This window comes from Schistocerca serialis, chromosome 6 (assembly GCF_023864345.2).
Source record: "Schistocerca serialis cubense isolate TAMUIC-IGC-003099 chromosome 6, iqSchSeri2.2, whole genome shotgun sequence".
NCBI classification, from domain to species: Eukaryota; Metazoa; Arthropoda; class Insecta; order Orthoptera; family Acrididae; genus Schistocerca; species Schistocerca serialis.
The window spans coordinates 343,750,364-343,773,548 of record NC_064643.1 but is presented as its reverse complement, the minus strand read 5'-3'; the positions used below and the strand labels follow the sequence as shown (position 1 = coordinate 343,773,548).

Genomic DNA, 23,185 nt, shown 5'->3' with positions numbered 1-23,185 from the left:
ACTTGAATGGGTTCAGAACACAAGAGGATGAATTATGTCTATTAACTCAAGGAAGACCAGTGTGTGCGTCTGTCTTCAAGGGACATATTATACTGGAGCCCCTGAGCTACAAAGGTAAATTCTCCACAAAATGGACAATCTTAGTGTTGAGCTAGAGGAGGAGTAGCTATTTCCACAAACGCCACTCCTCGCTTCTTTCCTTTACAACCAACCTGCAAGGAGTTGCTGTATCAGTGCATGTGCATCATAGGTTGACAGTATGTTCTCTCTACATGCATCCACATGAAGTGCTAAAGTGAAATCCTTACTCAGGCCACCCAACCCTTCTTCCTCTTTGAGGATTTTAATGCACACAATGTGCTTTGATGCTCTCCAATTACCTGCCTATCTAGATTCATCTGCCAGACTGAGTGGTACCTGAAAGAAAGGTTCCACAGTGGGTGATCAGTAGGGGTGACTGAACACTTTACAGCCAGCTTGCTGTGTTTGAATGCCATGACAGTGTCCAGGAATGAATCGGTCATATTACCAAATGATCCACCACGCTGCTTTTCTCTTCAATATTCACACCCTCTGAAAACGCAGCTAGTTCCTTGATGGAGTGAGGAATGCCGCTCTGCAATCTGGACTGTGGCTCTGTGTAGGTTCAAATGCCAGCAAACCAGAGAGAACTTTGCAGCCTTATATGTAGTGAGAGCAAAATGCCACAAAATTTTTAAAAACAGCAAAAAAATAGAGTGTGGTATCTGTTCCTGACCACAATAAACTGCCCTCACTAAAAGCAGTCATATGGGAGACCATCAGGAGGATTTCTAGGACAAGATGGAGGTGCCTAATGGCTGCCATAATGGGAAAAGAGTCTCCAAACCAACCTGTGAGACACTGGCCAGACAATGGTGGCCTATTTTTCCCACAGTTACCACCACTGCCAGTCAGGGTTTAGGTTTCCAGTGCTATAGGGTGACTGCTGAGATGGAAGGTTGAGACTTCAGTTCCACCACTGATGAAGAATACAGCTGTCCCCTTCTCCATGTGGGACCTGGGTTTTGCATTATCTGCAGCTTGTGAACCATCACCTGGTCATGATAGGGTTCCCTTATAGTGTGTTATGGCACCTTGCTGGGTGGAGCATAGAAATCCTCTTTGCCCTTTTTATCCTCATTCAGGCATCAGGACACTCTCGTGACTCAGGGCAAGAGGTTATTTTAATTCCGCTTTTAAAACCTGGAAAGAAACACAGATACCCGAGTAATTATTGTAGTGGTGCATGGTAAAAATCTTGGAGTGGATGGTCAACCGTGTTATCTGAATCTTAGGAGTCTGGCTAGAAGTGGCTATACAACAGGCTTTCCTGCACTGGCATCGCCTTATGAGTATATATTTTTTATTTCAGAAAGGCCTATGATACTACCTGGGGGGCTTATTATCCACAGGTAGCTCCAGGGATGGGTTTTACGAGGATGTTTTCCTGTATTTATACAGTCCTTCCTCTCATCTCGCTATTTTAGGTGCCAAGTTGCTGACATCCTCTCTGATTGCTTTGAGAAAGAAGAGTGTCCTTCAAGGTTCTTTTTTAAGTGTGACTGTGTTCATGTAGGTAGTAATAATATCACATTGGTTGTTAAACATCCTGTCCAGTGTTCTCTGTTCGTTGACAACTTCTGTGTCTTTGGTTCCTCCTCAAGCCCTGCAACAATAACTCATGTTGCAACTGACTATTTGTTGGTGGACGAAAGGGTGGTGAAAAGGAATTTTAATCTCTCCATCGAGATGTCTGTCTGTGTTCTTTTAAACTGTTCATGTTCTGTTTCAAACTGTTGTTATTTGTAGGTGGGAACACTGTTCTTAATTTTAAAGACACATTGTGTTTTCTGGGACTCTAAACTTACATGGTGGCCACACATTAGGGCTCTGAAAGGTGGTCCCTAATAGCATTCAATATTTTAAAATTTCTTAGCCACAATTCATGGTAGCAGACTGCACTTGTCTGTTCAAGTTTTACTGGGCCTCCATGATTCTTGGCTTGATTATGGGAGCACATTGTATGGGTCTGCAAGACCCTCTTATTTAAAAATGTTTGACGTGGTGCACCGTGAAGGAAGGAATTCGGCTGGCCACTGGGGGGCTTTAGAACCAGCCATATACCATGACATTGGGCTGAGGCTAGTGAGCAACCACTTTACATCAGACGATGACATTTCATGGTGAGACAGACCTGTAAAACACTGTCCATGCCATACACACCTGCATATCAAAATGTTGCTTGGCCACCAATGAAAAATCTTTTTCTTCATTGACAACAAGCAACTAGATCCTATGGGATTCATGGGAAGGATTGCCTTTTAGAGACGGGTGTGGAGTTTTATATGAGGGTTGGAGCAGATCTTCATGTTGGCTCTTAGAGAGGCCCAGAATTATTTTAGACTTGACACATTATAAGAAAGATTGAACTGAACGTTTTATGTATCAGTCTCTGTTGTTTTTTAACACTTTAGATAGGAGTATCACAGTTTTAAAGTTGTGTACACTGGTGGCTCCAAACAAGAGTATTCCATTGGCTGTTCCATCTTGTTCCCCAACCATGTCTTCGGGATTCATCTATATTTTCCACAGAGTTCCATGCAATCCTGAAGGCACTGGAGCAGATGAGGCATCTTAAAGGCAAACCATTTCTCTTCTACTTGTGGTGTTCGCTGTTTTATTCAGTGGTTTGGTATTTAACTAATTTGTAAGTGAAAATGATAATCTTATTTTATTACATTGAGTAATTACTAAATAATTTTCCTCCCGGATAAAGATTTGGTCAAGTTGCTAAAGAACTCCAAGTTAACGTCGTGTTAAAGTGTTGTCTGTAAGTTGGGTAAGTGTCACTAAATCACAGTTCATACAACAGATTCTATACAACTATTGATTATGATGGAAGCAGTTATCTTCAGCAAAATGATCATTAAAACCACCGAATATCAGCCGCACACAACACTGACGTATGTTACCTGAAACAATATTCTTCGCAACTCGTGCTTAATTAATTTCGGCTCCATACATCAACTAGAAAAGTTTGTTATAAGGATCGTGCTATGAGCACTGTTTTTAAAGAACCAGTCTGATTCAAATTATTTTCATTAAAATGAGTTCGGGACCACCGGTGCACATTTATTTTTACACATTTGCATTACCTTCGGCATTTATGTCTGCAGAGTTGCGTAATTTGAATTTGCCGCTGAGATAATTGTTAAGATGGCGGCAGATAATCGATAGAGACTTTCTATTGTTAGAGCAAATAGGATAAGTATTTGAAACGCTTATTAAACTTTACTTTCGTATTGTGTACTATTTAGACTTCATCAAGCAAACATTTGATTTTTTTTCTAAGGAAAACAGATAAAAACGTGATACCAATCGCTATCGTCAATGGTTGCGCTCCTTGCAGCGGAAAGAAATAATTAACACTGATAATGCTTACTGAGAGAGGAATTAAAGTTACAAATAATTATTCACTCATATTTATAAAAATAATGAACTCTATTCTCAAGTAATAATTAACAAATACTTACAATTTCTTAACAGACCCCAGTTTGATATGTGTCTGCAACCTACAAAAGCCATCCAACAAAAAGGTAAAAACAAAGGAAGACAAACGCACATCATGAAAGGAATTTACAATTATCATTGTCTTTGTATGATACACATTGATATGTCCAATTACATCATAAAATATTATATAAATAATTAATATTTATCATCATTTTCATTGTTTTTTATATGTTGAATAGATAATGTTTATAACTGTTAGAGGCATAATTTCCTCTCATCGCACTGTAGCTAAAATTTATCTCGTGGATGTTACATACTCCAATTACCTAAGTGCCCTTCAATCATTGCAGCATATGTACCCAGCAGAGAAGCTGGTCATACTAATGCATGACAAACAGCAAGTATTCTGCTGGGAACCAGGGCATGTGGGAATTTGGGAAAATGAATGAGCAGACTGAGCACTAAGGAGGCCTGCAAAGACATGATGTGACACAATGTGCCATTTCCTTGCTGGCTGTAATTTCGTTCTTGTCTGAGATCCATGAAATTGTGGGAGGAGAAGTGGCTGGCAGCAAGGGACAATAAGCTGGAGTTGTTGAAGTCAGCTATCCAGTTGTGACGTACCTGATGCCAGTCACTCAGGCGAGATAAAGTGACCCCAACCTGCCTCCAATCTGGTCATTGTCCCCGAACACATGGTCTCTCTCTCTCTCTCTCTCTCTCTCTCTCTCTCTCTCTCTGTGTGTGTGTGTGTGTGTGTGTGTGTGTGTGTGTGTGTGTGTGTGTGTGTGCTCTTAGGAATTGTTTCTGTTTTTCCTTGTAGTTGAGGTTTTAATCTTTTTTGCCCTTTAACCCCATTTGTCTCGTAACATTTTAGTACAGGCACTGAAGACTTTGCTGTCATGCGTGTACACCTTCATCATCATTTATTTTTCTGAACCATTTCAGATGAATGCCAGGATATGTCCTTCAGCAATGCCACAACCATTTCACTTCCTCCCTCTTCTCTTAGTGCACTACAGCTCCAAGTGTAATGACATCACTTTTGGAGAAATTGTAAGGGGCTGCAAATTTTCAGCATAAACAGTGCCCATTCATTCTTTGTCACATCGTCATTACAGAAACTGAGATTCTGCTTGCATGTTAGTACAGAACAAGAGGACTCTGATAAGTGACTCTGGGTTATGTGGTGCAAATACTTCAATGGTACTACTCCTTAAGTAACAAACAGACAATAATCTTATGTGAATACACTTTGACAGCTCATTGAAATGCTTTACATGATATGCACATTATAAAGCATTACTTAATTTATTAATAATACAATTGTTTTTGTACAGTTTTACTGAAAAGCATGCACAGTCTGGGACAGGAAGGTGATAATAATTTCTCAGTAATACAGAGGCTATCTGAGTTAGATTTGAAAGGAAAGGACACTGCTCTGCAGCAGCATCCAGCCTTTGGCTTTAAAGTAGACCTTGTACGGCTAATGGGTAATCTTTGTTGGAAACACAAAGAAAACAAACACCAGGTAAGTTTGTTAAGTTATTGTTTGCATATGGTATTCCATGGATAATATGTAGAATAACTTGGTTAATTTATTGAGCAGAAACTCAAATTAATTTGACTCTAAAGGTCATTCACTTCTGTAACTCAATTAAGTTGATTTTGAAGATATCTGTACTTAATAATAAATTTCGTAGTGTCAGCTACAGGATTCGTGTGAACATGCTGTACTTTATTTACTATTTTTCCAGTCAGTCATCATATGTCTCTCTTTTTCTGAACTTAAAATCCTCTCACCTGACAACTTTTGGAGACTTATATGTTTTATGGAGTGGCTTAGTTCCTATATACCCAAGAAATTGTCTAATGACTGAAGTTATTATGAAGCTGGCATTAAACAACTTAATTACCAGGTGAGGTCTGCAGGAAGAAAATGAGATGATCATTTCCTTGATAAACTCAGCAGACTTGTGAAATCATTACTCACACACCCCCCCAAAATGTGACCTTGCAATCTAAGGAACATTGTTTACTATGTACTCACATTAAAAGTCTTAGTCTGATGAAATACACATTTTTTCCATACTGTACAGAAATTGTCTGCTGGGCTAACTGCTTAAGTCAATCATTTATAACACCTAGGTAAATTTTTAGAGGTTTCAGGAGAATATAGAGCCATAGAACAATTTTGAAGGAAACAGTCAGTGGCAGGTCTGCTAGGAATGTCTCATTAATGCCATTATTTAAATTGAGCAAGTGTACAGAAGTTGGGAGTCCAAATTGTTGTAGTTGTGACATCAATTGATTGATACCATTTCTTATTACAATTGAAAGAGTAATTATTACAAGGAAAACTTACATATAGTTATGTGCAGTGTTACTGATACTAAATATTCTGGCTTTTCTCATGCACTTCACGAGGCTGGAAGTAACTCACATGTTTGGGATAGACAGTTCAAAGAATAGAATATTAGAATACATACGAGAAGCAAAGCCACACACATACAGACAAATAACAATTACTCCATGCTCTTCAAGGAAATGAAGAGTGTAATTAATTCTATGGAAAGCAAAAATTTCTCAGGGTTGATATCCTAAATAAATTACTAAAATCCTGTTCTTCAGATATCGGCAGTGTATTCAGTCACATACGCAATACATCGACGTCACCAGGTATATATCCAAAAAATATGCAATTGTCAGACCCATTTTCATGGCAGTTAGGAAGACATACTGATAATTGTCAACCAGTCTCAATGCTTACCTTGTCCTTTAATGTGATGACTGAAGAGAATTGCAGGCAGTGCATGTTTCAGTGGATGGGGAATAGGCTTTGGTTGTTGAAACCACCTAAACATTATGCTTTTTTAGAGGGAACGAGTTAAATATTGATTTTATTGAGGTAAGAGGAGACTGTTGAGAAATAAAATGGATTCTGGGAAAAGGAAAAAAGTTCAATGTCTTAATTTCAGGAGCCCCTCGCATATTATTCTGTTTGTGTATTTGAAGACAACATCTGTTCCAGGTTGTTGAGCTTGAAGGTGTGCAGCTCCTCCTCGATTGCTGTAAAATTGATGCAAGAAATCCATGTATCCTTTATGTTAAGGAATAAATGTATTTCAGTTGTCATACAAATACACAGATTTTCTTAAAATGGTATTTACAAACAGTTAGTGTTATTTATTTGTCAATAGTATACCATATAATCTTAAATTACAGCAGTATGAAATACTTGCTGAGAGTCAATGTTGATCAGAGAATAATAAAAGTTGTCTACAAATTGTTTAATAGGTTCATAATTGGGAAAAAAATATGACTTGATTCAGTGTGGCTAGCTCTGTAGAGCAAATGGTTGCATTGTCCATTTGTGCTGTATCACAAAACCTGACAAATCACTGAGAAGATTTAAAAACACTATGTTTTCAAAAGTATTTCAGTATCAGAATTATATTATCTCATTACATACATACATAAATCATTGATTTAATGTGTAAGAGATTCATCAGTATAAATAATGGAACTGAGAAGCCATACATAGTGTGTCAAAAAATCCTTAAAGTAATCTTAATTTACAAACATCAGTACAAATTTATTACATTACTTTATGAAGAAATCCGTCTCATTTAAAAATTCCATGACTGAGTAATAACATTTTTGTACAAGGATGGCAAGTAATTCTTTTAGTAAACATAGTGTAATGTGGTCCACAGCTCATGGTCTAGCGGCTAGCGTTGCTACTTCTGGATCACGGGGCCTCGGGTTCAATTCCCAGCTGGGTTGAGGATTTCCTCTGCCCGGGGACTGGGTGTTTGTGTTGTCATCATCATCATCATCATCATCATCATTCATGACAGTGGCTAGATTGGATTGTGTACAAAGATTGGACTATGTAAAAATTGAGACTTTGTACAGGCACTGATGACTGCACATTTGAGCACCCCATAAATGGATCATCATCATAGTTCTGTAGTTTAACAGTTTTCATTTATTATAAATTTTCATAGCCAAGTACTTGAGGAGTATGGGAGTAGAGTTTTAATCAGTGAGATAGTAACATGAAATTGTCTTCGTTTCTTTTATCATACATTTGTATGCCGCCCTGTGGCGGGTTTGTCCTTGGCTCCACTGGGCCTCAGCCTTTGCAGCATCTTTTCGCTTCTGTGCTGCATATCTGTCCTCTTGCTATTCTTTTTCCCCCCTCCCTTGGGGAACATGTGTGGGACACTTTTGCGAATGTGTTGTGCATTTTCAGTAGCCTGACGTCAGAACAGTGTCTCCACTGTCTTTCATTCCTTATCTATTTTTCCATTCCCCTTCTCCTATCCCACCCTCACTTCGGTGTTTGAGGTTCCTCTTTTTCTTCTTCCTCCATGTGTGCTTTCTTTGTTCACTTTCTCCTATCCTTCTTCTGCTTCGGTGTTTGAGGTTCCTCTTTCTTCTTCTTCCCCCCTATGCACTCCTGAAGGCCAGCCCAGGAATCTGATGCATAACAGGTGACTGGGTAATGTGTAAGTCCCAGCCCCAGATTGATAGGTAGGGTTCGCATGTACCACTGGTACAGATCAGGCCCGGGGACGGATGATTGCCTGAGATGTTGCTTTTCCAAATTTGCAGTTGGTTCCTGTGTCAGGTGTTCAGGAGGTGTGATGTAAGGTGTGAACAAGTGACCTAAGGTAGGTGCATCCGCCCTCTGAGGGAGGGGGGGGGGGGACCCCAGTTGGAAGGAGTGCCCAATCAGAGATGCTGGCAATCACGGGGGATTTTCTGACAATGAGCCAATCATCATCTTCACAGTCTATGTCTACTAAACATAAATTGAATGAGGCTTATGATTCAGAGACCCTTCCAGCTGCACCATGGTCAGTCCTTTGCTATGATAAATCCATTCATTATTTAGAAAGGTGTTGATGCAATTACTGGCCCTGTGAAATCCTGCTCTTCTTTACACAATTTCACTTTGGATTTGGAGACTACTTCTGATTGTCGAGCTCAACAACTGCTTGCAGCTGCACTCCTCCACAGCTATCTTATTCATGTCAAGGCCCATCAAATGCTGAATTCTTCATGTGGTGTTATTTATACTAGGCTGCTCGATGATCTGGCCGAGGCAGAAATCCAAAGGTACCTCTCTGATCAGGGCGTCCTTGCAATCCATCGGGTAATGAAAAAGGTAGAAGCATCCTTAGTGCCCACAGGCGGCACTCTTTTTCTCACATTTGACAGAGTAGTGCTTCCATCAAACAGTGAAGCAGGCTATGAAATTATCACACAATAACAAACAAAAGACCAATGATGAACAAATGAGAAACGACGATAACATGACACCTCTCACTGAGGATGTTGTCAGAAGTGTCTGCAGAGATCACATTTCACCACATTTTGTGTAAGTGCATGTGAGGTGAAGTAGTAAGTGGAAATTTGTAAAAAACTGAGTGAAAGCAACGCACTAAACAGCAGATGATTGACACACCAACCAGGGACACAAAACAGGATGGAAAGTGAAAGTACAGAAACGTACATAACCTCATAACCTCTACCTTCGAAACAGCTCTCCACAAATACACAATAATTTTCTTCATGGCTAATTTGCAGATGACTTGCTGTCAAAAATCGATGAAACGAGCACTAAAATCAATGTATAATAATACAATTCAGTTAGCGATGTAATTTTAAGGTGAGTGTCCAAACAAAATGAAGCAAATTGCAAATGTTGTATTTCTTAGGCCTGCAGCAGTTAGATTATTACAAATGTGATAAATGTACTTTACAGAAATAAAAATTTGACCCACAGACGATGACACATTGGTATTGAAACATGTTTGGGTAAATATAAAAATAAACTAATTGTGTTTGCGTAAGGCTGATATCCAAAACAACTCAGTTTTTGTCAGAAACCCTCTTTATGAGTCTTGTTCATTTTAGGTATGTGTCCATAGAATGGTAGTCGGCTTTTTGGATCGTGTCTGTGAGCTTGTCTGTGTATTCGTATCATTCTTTGGTTGGGCTCATCATCCATGTATCATCCCTGTGTATATATCCAACTCCTCTCCCCCCCCCCCTCCCCCCCCCAAGGGTTTTACGTTCTATTTTTTATTTTTTCTGTCTCTGTGATGGTTGATGCTCTAATTCTGGTAATTTCTGATGTGCAGTGTGCTTCTGACAGTTCGACTGTTTTGTGTTGCCTGAGTTTGGCCTGTTGTACTGTATTCATGTGAATTTTTTACAGTTTATGATGTTTCTCTGTTCTTTTTATGTTGGCTGCCTTGTTTGAGCCTCCTATTTGTGTAAAGAATGTTTGTTTTTACTTGGAACAACTAAATATCTTGAGAGGTATGCAATGTATGAAAAATTGGTTCAAATTAAAAGTTAATATTTATGAAGGGAACACCAGTCTGTGCTGAATCTGGCCACCACCTAAACCCCCCTCCCACCACAATTATTGCGGGTCAATTTTTTATTTTCAAATGAGAACCACCTCCCCCTGCTCCTTATTGCAGATTTGAATTTTGCACCAGAAAATAGCTAGGGTTTACTAAAAAAATTCTTTTCACTCATGGTAGATGGTGTTGTAACCAACAAAATTTTGCAATTATGAATTGACTCATTTGATTTTACTTTATATATGCTATAAAAATGCAATTTTTTGTTCTGGACAATTGGTACTTTTGTTAAAAATTTAATTTTGTAATTTTTATTGTACAGAAGAACTTTTACAGTTACACATTTAAATGTATGGTTAATAAACTCCTTTTAGCACTACCCAGGAAAAATGACATGGATATAATAGTTTCCTGTTCCAATCAGGGTGTTCGATTTTGGTGTGTCTCCTTGGCTTACACCATTATTGCCTTTCACAAGAAATGCTAAAAATGATGACCTTCCATTTTGATACATTTATTAATTTTTGCTTGGAATTCATGGTCACCATTTAAGAGTGTGACTACTGTAGTTTTTGTACAAGCATTTGTGACATGTTCTATTGATTAATTGGTACTTCTGCATGCATTTAGTCTTCAAGATAATGCCACTAGAAAAAATCTGATGATGTAAGGTCAGGTGATCTGGCTGGCCACTCTACTGGACCACTTCTACCAATCCAGTGGCCACTGAAGTTGTGATTTAATGTTCTTGGGCTATTGTGGAATAATGTGCTAGAGAACCCATCTAGTTGAAGTTACACATTCTATCATACTATGAGGGGACATCTTCCAACAGAATCAGTTGCTCATATTTCTATGAGTTACGATATATTTCTCTCTTCAGTGAGCCTGCCAAAAATAAAGGGCCAATTACTTTGTTGCCTATGATGCAGCACCAAATGTTAACAGACAAAGGATGCTGATTAATCAGGAGTTTTCTGCACTCCAATAATGCATGTGTGCCGTGGTGTGTGAAAGTTGGTTCATTGACGAATGCTGTTTGGAGAGAAAAAAAAAAAAAAAAAAAAAAAAAAAAACTGTGGGTCTCTTTGTAATTGCGCAAGTTTTCCAGTTTGAATATAAAAATCATTCCCATGAAGTTCTCAGTGTGTGTGACTTGGCAGGGATAGTATTTTTGATGTTTTAGGATTGCCCAAATAATTGTATGAGCAATTTCTGACTGATGAGATAAGTCTCAGGTATTCACATGTGGACTACAAGCTGCTGCAGTTAGTGCTGCAATTTGTTTACTGCTGTTTCCTGTAAGAATTGGTCTAAAAGTTCCTTTTCTTAGATGCCATATTTCCTTTGGTAGGAAATTGTTTTACAACATGATAAGTAGTTGTAGGAGACTGTGGCATATCAGCAAATCTTGAAGCATAAAGAGCAACAGCAGCATCTAAATTTCTTGCAGTCTTGCCATAAATTAAAATTGTTTCAATTCTCTGTTCTACAGATAAAATGTCCATCATTTCAAATGTGCCAGAAAAGTCTTTGTGGAGAGGAATGGTGCTGAGTCATTTGGTGTTCATGCTTATAAAGGTGCTGACACTGTGGGAGGTGCAGGAATTGGGGGGAGGGGAGCTGGCACGAGAGTGCACCACATGTGGGGGTGCTGAGTGGTGGGCCATCCATGTGAGAGTTCACTCAGTATGTGTGTATCCATGGCAAGTGCTTCTGTCACTAATTATGAACTGTTTTCTTTACAATAGTTGCACACTGTAATCTCCAGTAGCCCTGTAGCAAGAGTAATGGAAAAGAACACACCAAAACCTGTCACTCGGACAGTGAGATCTGAGGGGACTCACTGAAATCAGACATCCTGATGGTGTGGGGATTCATCAAACTGAACTCCGAAGGGAGCAGAAAACTTCATTATGTTAAAAGTATCTTATGTGAAAGACTTTTAAATGTCTAAACATAAAAGTTCTATTGTATAATCAAATTTGCAAAAATAAATTAAATTTTTAACGAAAGTAGCATCTATTCAGAACAGTAGAAGCCTACATTTTTATCAGAAATGTAATGCAGAATCAAATGAGTTTGATGTGTAATTTCAAAAACTGGCAAAACTGAATTTTGTTGATTAAATTGCTTTGAGACATGTGGAAAGAAATTCTTTGGGTAAACCATACCTATTTTTTGGTGTAGAATCTGAATCTGTGATTAAAATGGAAGGGAAGGGGAGGGGGGGGGGGGCGGCCAGGAGTTCTCTTCTGGAAAAAAAGGAGTTGCCCCCCATAAGGATGTTCAGGGGTTATAGGGGAGGGGGGAGACAGTTTTAGTACAGGCGGATGTCCCTTTGAAAATATTAACTTTTAAACTGGATATTTTTTGCATGTTGCATATATTTCTAAATATCTAGTTGTTCCAAGTTAAAACAAACACCCATATATTCCCATAGATACTTGGACTTTTCCATTCTTTTAATATTTCTGTATTTTGTGTGCATGGCGTGTGTAGTGTTGTCCTTCCTTTCTGTTTATAGCATTTTCTCGTATGACGTCTGTGGACCTGTTTTGGCAGGGAGTTCATGTAAGTATTCCAGTGCTTCTTGTCTTTTGTTGCTGAGTATTGCCATGTCATCTGCAAATGCCAGACATTACATGATTGTTTTGATTACACAGGCCTTTCCTAACAGAATCCCTTTTACTTTCTGTTTTCATTGTTTGATAATTTTGTCCAAGATCACATTGAATAAAAGTGCTGAGAACCCATTTCATTGTCTGACTCCTATATGTATCTCATATGGTTGAGAGTTCTCCCATAAATTTTATTTTGGATGTGGTGTCGCTTGTATGAGTGCCCTATTTTTCCTGTATATTCCGTAGTCTTCTAGTGTGTCAAAGAATTTCTCCCTTTCTATGATGTTATAGGACTTCTTAATGTTAGCAAATGTGACTACAGTGTTGTTAGTTTGGAAGGTAGGAGACGAGGTACTGGCAGAAGTAAAGCTGTGAGTACCGGGCGTGAGTCGTGCTTCGGTGGCTCAGTTGGTGAGCACTTGCCCGCGAAAGGCAAAGGTCCCGAGTTCGAGTCTCGATCGGGCACACAGTTTTAATCTGCCAGGAAGTTTCGTGTTGTTAGTTTGTCTGACCTTCAGGAGTGTTTGGAGGTTCAAAATCTGCTCAGTACATGATTTTCCTTTTCTGAAGCCTACTTGTTATTGACCTATCTTTTTTGTCAGCTTGTGCTGCTAGATGAGTAATCTTTTGGACGGAATTTTGTAAGTGACCAGTAATAATGAAAAAATCTCTAGTTATTAGGGTGTCTTGTTGGCTTTTCTGTGCAGTGGCTGGATCAGTACACATTACCATTCCTATGGTATTTTCTCTGTAATCCATATTTCTGTGAGAATTTTATGAATTTTCTTTGTGATATTTTGATCTTTGAGTTTCCAGATCATGGCACTAATGCCAACTCCTACTGAGACTCTGTTGCTATTAAATTGTTTTATAACCTCATCTGTCTCTGTGATTGAGGGTGGATTCGAACCTGGATTTGGTATCATTTTTGTGAATTTTAACTTTTTTGTATGCTTCTTACAGTTGAGGAGTTTATCAAAGTATATTTTGAGAATTTTTCAGAGTAATATTTGTTTCTAGAGACCTATCGGTTCTTTTAAAGCAGATATTTGGGTGCTGATAAACTGTTATATTTTCCCTGAATATTCTGTAGGAATTTCTCAATATTCCTCTTGAAGTCTTCCTCAGTTTTGTTTACTCTGCTTTATTTATATGCTCTTTTAACTCCTCTAATATATTCTGAAGATTGTTTGAGAATTGTGTGGAAATCCTGCCATGTAGAATGTTGTTGTAGATTCTTCGTTCAATACCCTAATCACAAGTTTGTTCCATCATCTGTGTTTAAGTTTCCTGGGAGGTTGACCCCAGTTAATTGCCTTCTGAGCTGTGATTGCAAGGTCTGTCCAATTTTCTATTGTATTTTGATTAACTTCATCAATAATTTTGTTTGTTGATTTTGAAGTATTCATGGTCTGGTCTTATTTTGTTCTGTGTTGTCTTTCCATTTATGGGAATTGCCGTAATATTTATTTGTAGCGAGTGATGGCTACAAACTCAAAGACTCTAAGAACCTTTTGCATGTTCTCATGTTCAAAATTTTCATTGTATTTTTTATTTGCTTTTGCTAGATGATCTAGTTGGAATTCTCCCCCCCCCCCCCCCTTTTTTTTAGGGGGAGGGTCATCTTCCATGGTGTGTGGTTTTATATTGGCTTTTGAAATTGCATTGATATAAATTTTAAATTAAAATGTTGACAATAATTTGATATGTTCTGCATCCCTGTTTGTGCGCTTGTGCACTGTATGTGATCCTGCGATTTGCTTGTACTTTTTCTCTTTGCGTAGTTGTGCATTGATGTCTCCTAATACAATTTTAACATGTCTTTCTAGTATTTTGTTTATTTCTTCCATGTCTTCCCAAAAGTCTTAGACTTCTTGCAATTTCTTTCTGTTGTGGTCATTTGTCAATGGATGTGTGTTGATGATTGTATCTCTTTTGTTTTGTGATTTGAATGTTACTGTGGATATCCTTTCTGATATTGAATTGAAATCTGAGATGCTGTCTGTGACTAATTTTTGTATGAAAAATCCTATGCCAAGCATTGTTGGTGTTTGCCTTCTGACAGCTGGTTTTCCTTTGCATACCCTGTAGTTTTCTGTGTTAAAGTGGTTTTCATCTGTGAAACATGTCTCTTGGGTTCAGAGGATGTTGATGTAAAATTTTTCTAGTGTATCAGTAAGCTGTTTAAGTTTGACTAGTTTGATCAGTGTATTCGTGTTGAGTGTTCCAGTATAGTGTTTGTGACGAGGTTTTGAGAAGCACTGGCTCTTCTTGTTTTAGTGATGTTCCTGATCCTCCCAGGATCTGATAACAAGGAAAAAGCCCAGTACATTTACTGGGACATGAGGTAGTGGATATCATTCCTAGTGTTCCACCACAGCATTTTCAACTTAAAGGTAGTTGTGGCAATGTAGTTGGAGATCACAGTGGTTAAAAGAATTGATTCTTTAGATCAAGACATATTTGTAGCAGCTACACCAACTTGGTGAACAGAAGCTGACCACTAGCCTCTGGATGCCATTACACACACTACTGGGTTTAGGACTGTGCTAGTAATTGGTCTGCCTTGGATATTTAATTTCCCCAGGACCACCAATATCTGGCAGGCTTTCTCCTTCCCACCACCTTGGGAGGTGCCTGATGGGATATCTAACAACCCTACATGGGCACAGGATAGTTTTGTGTTACACGATAGTTATACGTCACCACTATTTTATTTCACAGCTTTAAGGATAAACTTGTTTTTCTACTAAACAATTTTCTTTCATGGAATGGCATGCTGAGAACACACAATGGCAGAAATGATGCTTTGCTATAAACATGTTATGTTAACTGAAATACACACAGCTGTAACGATATTGTTTATTAAGTATGTTCACTGCAGTTGAGAAGAAACTGAACAGAAGATGTATATGACCGTAATCTGTGTGTGCTGTTGTTAAACTCATGCTTAAGAGGAAAAAAAAAATTAAAATCCTTAATGTTCATTAGTTGTGATGCAGTGGGCTATCCTTGCAATTCGTAATTTGTGTGAAGATAATAAGGAATGCCAGGAAGTCATTGCAGGAATGACAAAGAAGGGTGAAATTGATGCAACAACACTGAACCAGATTGGCCTCACTCTCCATTCAGGAGCTGATGGTGGGGTTGGCATTGCACCACTGCCTCGTTGAATTCACAACATACTTTTTGGGAAGTGGCTAATTATTTGGTAAGTTTAAAACAAATTATGTATATTTAAATAGCATAATGTTATGTGTGAATTTTTATAATAGAACTATGAACTGAAGTTGGATGTCACGTTCAACCCCAGCAATACCAACAAATTTTCCATAGCATGTATTACCAAGAGAGAGTGGGGTACTTAATACCCATAAAAAAATAAAAATTAAAATTAAAAAAACCAAAAAAATTAAAGCGAAAACAAATTGTTGTAATTGATGTTAACTTTTATCATCAACATTTGAAATTATCTTTTCACACGATCTTAGCAGTTCCAACACATTTTCTGTAAAGTGTGTGCAGACAGGAGGGGTTCCTTATGACCACCGCAGAAAAAATTATAAAAAGTAGAGATTTAATTAATTTTTGTTGAGTTATTTTCACAGCATACTATTTAAAGATATATACACAAGTAAGAAGCATCCAGAACTTGAAAATAGGAATATGACATTTGTTGCAGAAAGTCACATTTGCTACTAAGACTTAAAATTTTCGGTCATGTGTTACAAAAAATTCAAAACAATTATGGAATATGCTATAAGAAATCATTGAAAACAATAAAAATTTTTAAATTTTAAAATATAAATTATACGATTAGATTACAATATTTTCGAAGGGTGTGAATAAAGCAACCCCCTCTCCCCACCCCCACCCCAGTATTGTGACAGTTAAATTACTGTCTTTCAGTTTTGTGAAGTACAGTTAAAGATGAAGAATGAATGAATTAATTAATTTTTATTCTTGCAAACAACAACTTGGCTGGACTTGCAGAAGCGCACCTTTAATTGTGTACATTTTCATTACAGTCATGTCAAGAATATGTGAGAGATACATATAATCTCTGAAATAAAGAGAACATTATGTTAATGATAACTAGTGCATAGTACCCTGAAAATATTAGCATGCACACATTTCAGTCAAACCATTTTCTTTGCAAATATCAGAAATTGATCAACTTCATGAGTTCTCAGTTCTAATATAAATTTTATTATCTTCCCTTTAAACTGCTGAATTGGTAGGTTCCTAATACGTTGAGATGTTAGGATTTGATTTATTTATTCTTAGAACACTTCTACATATTTCTATGGGCCATTTTCCAGTGGTTATGAGTGTACCTTCGTGGGAGTACAAAGACACACTGTTTATGTACCCCCATGATGACAGACTCATAACCACTGGCAAATGGCTCTGGTGGCCAAAACAGGTTCTGATGATCAAAAACAAAAGTGCAACTGGTGCTGCTATTTGCTTCCAAGGAATGACATCAAGTCATATTTGTTCTTGATATTGTGCATGTGGCACACGCCACACTCTAGGTAGTTTCTCAATTATCTTTATACAATAATACTATAAAATAAGTGGTAGTAGAGTCATAATTTCAAGTTTTCTGGGTACCATCTGTGTACTATCCTAAGTGCCACTTTCTGTAATTTAAAAACATTACTTCTATGTATAGGATGGTTCAAAAAGAGCAAAGGTTTTGATATATCAAAGTAAGAAGTTTATTAGTACAAAAAACACAAACAAAAGACATAAACATATTCATGTAACATTCCCATTTCATGTATGAAAAATGAGATGCTTACGACCGCCTCTACTGTGCTGTCATGCAAGAACACTGTCCATGAAATTTATATGACTGCACTAAAAGTTTCAACATCCATTTGGCTGACTTCAAGTCGTGGATGTTTTCTGGGTTTATTGATATACAGCACTGGCTTAAGATGACTCCAAAGGAAAAAGTCACAAAGAGTTAAGTCACATGATGTTGGTGGCCATTGATGATCAGCATTGCACAAAATGAGGTGATCCGGGAACTGCTTATAGAGAAACATAATTGTTTTTGTGGGAAGTATGGCAAGTGGCACCATCCTGCTGAAACCACAACTCTTAAATATCCATTCCATCCAAATGAGGCCACAAAATTCCCTTATAATTGTACAGTATCAGTTTCCATTGACTGTCACATCCTGTTCTACATCAACTTGAAAAAACGAGGGCCAATGATGCTGCCCAACCAAAAGCTGCGCCAAACTGCGTTTCCCTTTCTTGGATTATGCAAGGATTTTCTGACACACACATATGGCTGATCTGCTTATTTACATCATCTTCTTCACTGAAGATGATTTTGTTTGTGAAGCTTTCGTCCTCTCAGAACCCAGCCAACAAACGATTGTCTGTTCTCATGAGGCAACCGTTCCAGCTGCTGTGTCAGCTGAATTTTGTAGGGGTGGTAATGTAGATCATACTGGAGAATTGTCTGTACTGAAGAAAAGCTTAAGCCCAATTGTTGGGAATGGTGACGAATTGATTTCATTGGGGTAACAGCCACACTGTCATGAACCACCACAATGATCGGTCAAGGATTTTTAAGATTCACTGTTGAACCTGTCTCAAAATAACTTTTTCATAAGCTTGCGAGCTGTTGATTCATTTGGTTCCTCATTACAACAAAGTCACCTGACACTGCTGCCTAACTTTCTCCATTCTGATAAAACTTTCTCATGATTAGCATATGTTGCACACAAGTGAACTTCTCCAAGGTTAGACACTGAATGTGAGAAATTCAAACTGAGTCAGCAATTGGAATGTTCCTGGAAATGGAAACGAATCAAATCAATGTCACCAACCAACAAACAAAAATTTTCCAATCATTTCAATACCAATTCTCTTTTTGAACCATCCTTCCTTTCATGACCCCACATAACGACACCCTCCGTTATGTGATTACATATTGAGGGATAATAAATAACTCTGAGAACAAATATGCTGTTACCAATTTTGCATACCTCCATCTCTAAATGATTATCTCAAAACAATTTGGAATTGGTTGTCATCCCAAGGAAATTAACAGCAGTTACATTCTTCCATTAATATAAGCTTCTATGAAATATATAGGTTATGTACTTCGTCTTGGTTGATTCAACCGCAACAGTAGTTTTCTCTACTTCATATTGATACTTTGCTATTTTTTCTGATGTTATAAAGTGTCAAGATAATCTGCATCTACTGATCATGTAATATAATGGCACCTTCTACTCACAAGTTATTAACATAAATAATATTGAATCCAGTATAGAACCTTGACAGACACTAATTTGCTCTGTAGGCACACTCTGTGCTGTTAATTTCAACAATTTGCATTTTTATTAAGATTTCATCCATTTAATGGCATATTCTATAATTCTATAGAAATGTACCTTGTTCAATAGTATTTCATGGAACACAGTTTCAAAAGTTTTTGGTAAGTCAAAAAGCCTGTTTTGTACTCTTAATAACTAATATGTTTTCAAATTGCTTATGTTTGGAAATGACAGACATCTTTAACTGTGTTAAAACCTGATCTAAAAACAAATTGGCCATTGCAGTTGATTTTATTTGTACAAGTTTGTCTGTTTAGTATGGCTCCCATCATTTTTGCCAACATAAGGGTAAATGGCACAGCTGATAGTTGTCAGAGGCTACTTTCCTTGTGGTCTGGAATAATGTTTGCAAACTTCAGTGCCCATAAGAACTGAACTTGCAAAAGACCTGTACATGTATGTACTATATGTGCAAGCAGTCCTGCTGGATAAACTCGTTCACATTTTAATGCTGCTGAATTTAAGCCATAAATGTCAGTAATGACGTAGTTTCTTCTTTTCAATATTATGAAAACACCTTGCATCTCAGTCAGTCTAAAGTTAAATGTTACTTTTTGGCTTTGTGGTGTTTTCCAAAAAGAACTTGTGATTCATTAGTATGTTGCAATAGTTGATCTAGACATTTTAAATGTTTGATGTAGAAGTGAAGGATAATGTTATTTAGGGATAAATGGTGTTTGTTTCTTTTTAATTTAAAATATCTTAATGAGTGTGTTTAGAGATAGGAACTATACGTAGCAGAAAGAATCCAGCATTATATATGAAACAAACACAAAATGGAGTAGGAAACTTTGAGAATTCAGGTATTTTAGAAAAGAAGGATAAAGGAAAATTTTTAACACGTCGGAAAGGAGCAGGTAGAACTCAAGGTTGAAAGAGATGGTCCAGCCAGGAGGGTAGATGGACGGGGTACATACTGTGCTTGTTATTGTCTCAGAAAGTGATTGCAGAATAGTTTCTTAGAGTGTGGTATGTGCATTCTATTGTGTGTGCATTGGACATGCCATTATTATTTAGATCTCAAATCCAGATGCCATGTACATATTTTTTTCTTTTTTTTTTCAGACTGTGACGTAATATTCTTTTGTATTCTGTTGCTTGACATAAGGTTTTTGCATGTAATGCCCCTTAAACTCTCTTACTACCAGAACATAATATTGTAGCTAATCTTCATATTAAACTAATACTATGTGACTATACTGCAAAATTTGAGCTGCAACTGAGCAAAATAGTACATTAGTTAAGGCATCAGACTAGTCTTTTGAAAGATTGGGGGTTCAAATCCCCCATCTGGCTATTAAAATGTAGGCTTTCCACAATTTCATCGAATTCCTGAAGGTGACTTTCAGGATGTATCCTTTGAAAAAGGACAGGGCTGTTTCCCTTCCCCATACTTGTCAAATTTGAGCTTTTGCTCCATCTCTCTCTGTCAAGGATATGATGTTAACCCCCAATTTTTCTTTCTTCCCTCAGTTACATCATCAACAAAACTTAATCCTTCAAGAGGCCACCTGTGAGAGTAGGTACATATGGCATTGGCTTACAGTGTCAAGTATTTCTTTGTAATGATGTAACGATCATATGGTTTCGAGTAATATTTCGTGGGCACAAAAAATGTGTGCTGTGAAGACCCAGTATGCTTTGCAGCACGAGAGAAGGGTCCTTGCTTCATTATTCAATCTTGGTGATTTGTCCTGGTAACAGTGGTTCAGAACTCTGTAACGAGAAACTCACAGCTTACTTTGTATCTGCTGACAATTTTCACATGGTTGGTTTACCTTTTAACCTTTAACCTCCCCCCCCCCCCCCCCCTCTCTCTCTCTCTCTCTCTCTCTCTCTCTCTCTCTCTCTCACACACACATTCCCAAAGAGGGAACTAGCAGTTCTAGGAGCCAGCTAGTGTGCATTTCCGTATGTATTTATTGACTGTAATTCACTTTTCGTTCTTGACATCTCTCACAATTTATTAAAAATGTGTAACTTCTCTTTTTAAAAAAATTAAGGATAAGTGATGTAGCAGTTATGTCACTGGACTTTATAAATGAAGATCAAGTATCCAAGTATGACCATCCAGATATACCTAATTTTCCTGTACTAAGGTGGTTACATGCCAAGCTAGTTCCTTTTACAAAGCAAAGAGCAATTTCCCCCTTCACACTTGTCCAGCTGAGCTATTGGCTCATTTATAATGACTGCAGTATCCATAACAGGTTCCTGCCTTTATTATCAGACACCAAACAGCTGAGGGTATTGTCCAAAGATTTTTATTTTGAAAATATCCTACTTTCTTTTCTTTACAGGATGATGCCAGGCCACTAAGTGTGTCCTTAAATGGCAGCTGGAGATGGTCAGGTAAATGACTTGTATCGTAACGCCCATCATACATCTTGTCATGTTTGAGCCAAAATCTGATTCTCCAAAGAATATATTTTGGGAATTCCTTTGCTAAATGCTGAACAAATGGTTAATATGAACTGCAGATCATATTTAGGCTGAGAATCATGTTATGAACTGTGTCATAAATAACACTATTTCTTGCAGTGCAAGTTTTCATAATCATTCCTGTGCACACTGTCAGCTGGGCACCTGATATAATGTTATTTCACTGGATGAAATGTGATAGCAAGCATTCTGACTTATGTGCGATGTTCTTAGAATAAATTGGACTGTTTCTCAGTGTCAGTGTTTCCTTTGTTTTCATCCAAATCCTCCTGTAGACTGTGAATGTTTACACAAACTGGTGCATTATTAGTAAACACCAGATGACTGAGAATGATATGGACAGCACGCAGGTAGATGAGGGAAGACTTTGGTAACCAAGAAACTGCCTGTTGTGGTAAATGGTACAGTCATTTGCAGTGACAAGCTAGAATATATGCCTCTATATTTAGACTCAGATCATTAAAGCATAGACTGCTGAACAAGTAGAACACACTCTGGGCTTAATCAAGACAAAGAGGATTGGAAAACATAATAAAAATCACATTATAAGTAGGTAAATGCAATAGACACCATGTAAATACTGTTCCATTATGTAGTAATTTAAGGGGCAAACTTACTGAACTCCAATACTGGCTGGACAAAATACACTGCAGCATTCTGTGGGATAATGAATACTGCATCCAAAGCTCACAAATAGACTTATTTCTATCCTTTGGCTACGCATCAATCACAATGAGTAATAAATATAAACATCTGTCACTGATTAGGCCTGTGGCCTATTCCAAGTTGCCATTTGCTGCCTACAAGCAGTACAAAGAACACACTATGGTTGTGGGATGTGTGATCGTGTCGCAAAATCCTCCAGCCACTATTTCCAGCAGATGAACCTTGATGATGCCACTGCTTCTTTATTCATGCAGCTCCTCATTTCGCCTCAGGGTGATGAGTAGACCCCATTCCAATCGCCCATGCCTACAAAAATCTGAGGAGGTACTGGGAACGGAACCTTTCCGTGCTGAAATCAACAGTGCTAACCATTTGGCTTTGAAGGTGGTCACAATGAGTAATAAGTCATTTTTTCTTCTACTGTTATAGCTTGTCTTCTGAAATTGTTATGGATTGTTTGACAAATTTCATTAGCAAATGTGTATGTTGTGAATGTGCAATTGAAATGCCTATCTTCTTGAAGACATACCTGTCAGATGATTATGGATTTTGATTTTATTATTGACAACATTAATTTCTATGATGGTGGTCAGATTTTTAAGGACTTTCCTTCAAATACACTCCCGGAAATGGAAAAAGGAACACATTGACACCGGTGTGTCAGACCCACCATACTTGCTCCGGACACTGCGAGAGGGCTGTACAAGCAATGATCACACGCACGGCACAGCGGACACACCAGGAACCGCGGTGTTGGCCGTCGAATGGCGCTAGCTGCGCAGCATTTGTGCACCGCCGCCGTCAGTGTCAGCCAGTTTGCCGTGGCATACGGAGCTCCATCGCAGTCTTTAACACTGGTAGCATGCCGCGACAGCGTGGACGTGAACCGTATGTGCAGTTGACGGACTTTGAGCGAGGGCGTATAGTGGGCATGCGGGAGGCCGGGCGGACGTACCGCCGAATTGCTCAACACGTGGGGCGTGAGGTCTCCACAGTACATCGATGTTGTCGCCAGTGGTCGGCGCAAGGTGCACGTGCCCGTCGACCTGGGACCGGACCGCAGCGACGCACGGATGCACGCCAAGACCGTAGCATCCTACGCAGTGCCGTAGGGGACCGCACCGCCACTTCCCAGCAAATTAGGGACACTGTTGCTCCTGGGGTATCG

At 38.3% G+C, this 23,185-nt stretch overlaps 1 protein-coding gene across 2 annotated transcripts in view; it reads left to right on the top strand.

The window, feature by feature from the left end:
* LOC126484148 (ataxin-10) overlaps window positions 1-21,589 on the top strand; it is a 97,527-nt gene extending 75,938 nt beyond the window's left edge. For both annotated transcript variants that reach the window (XM_050107545.1, XM_050107546.1), the window contains 4 exons: window positions 4,875-5,065; window positions 6,566-6,629; window positions 15,536-15,755; window positions 21,210-21,589. In XM_050107545.1, the coding sequence (XP_049963502.1) occupies window positions 4,875-5,065; window positions 6,566-6,629; window positions 15,536-15,717 (437 nt within the window). In that variant the 3' untranslated portion in view covers window positions 15,718-15,755; window positions 21,210-21,589. The remainder of the gene's footprint in view (window positions 1-4,874; window positions 5,066-6,565; window positions 6,630-15,535; window positions 15,756-21,209) is intronic.
* The last annotated feature ends 1,596 nt before the right edge of the window (window positions 21,590-23,185 follow it).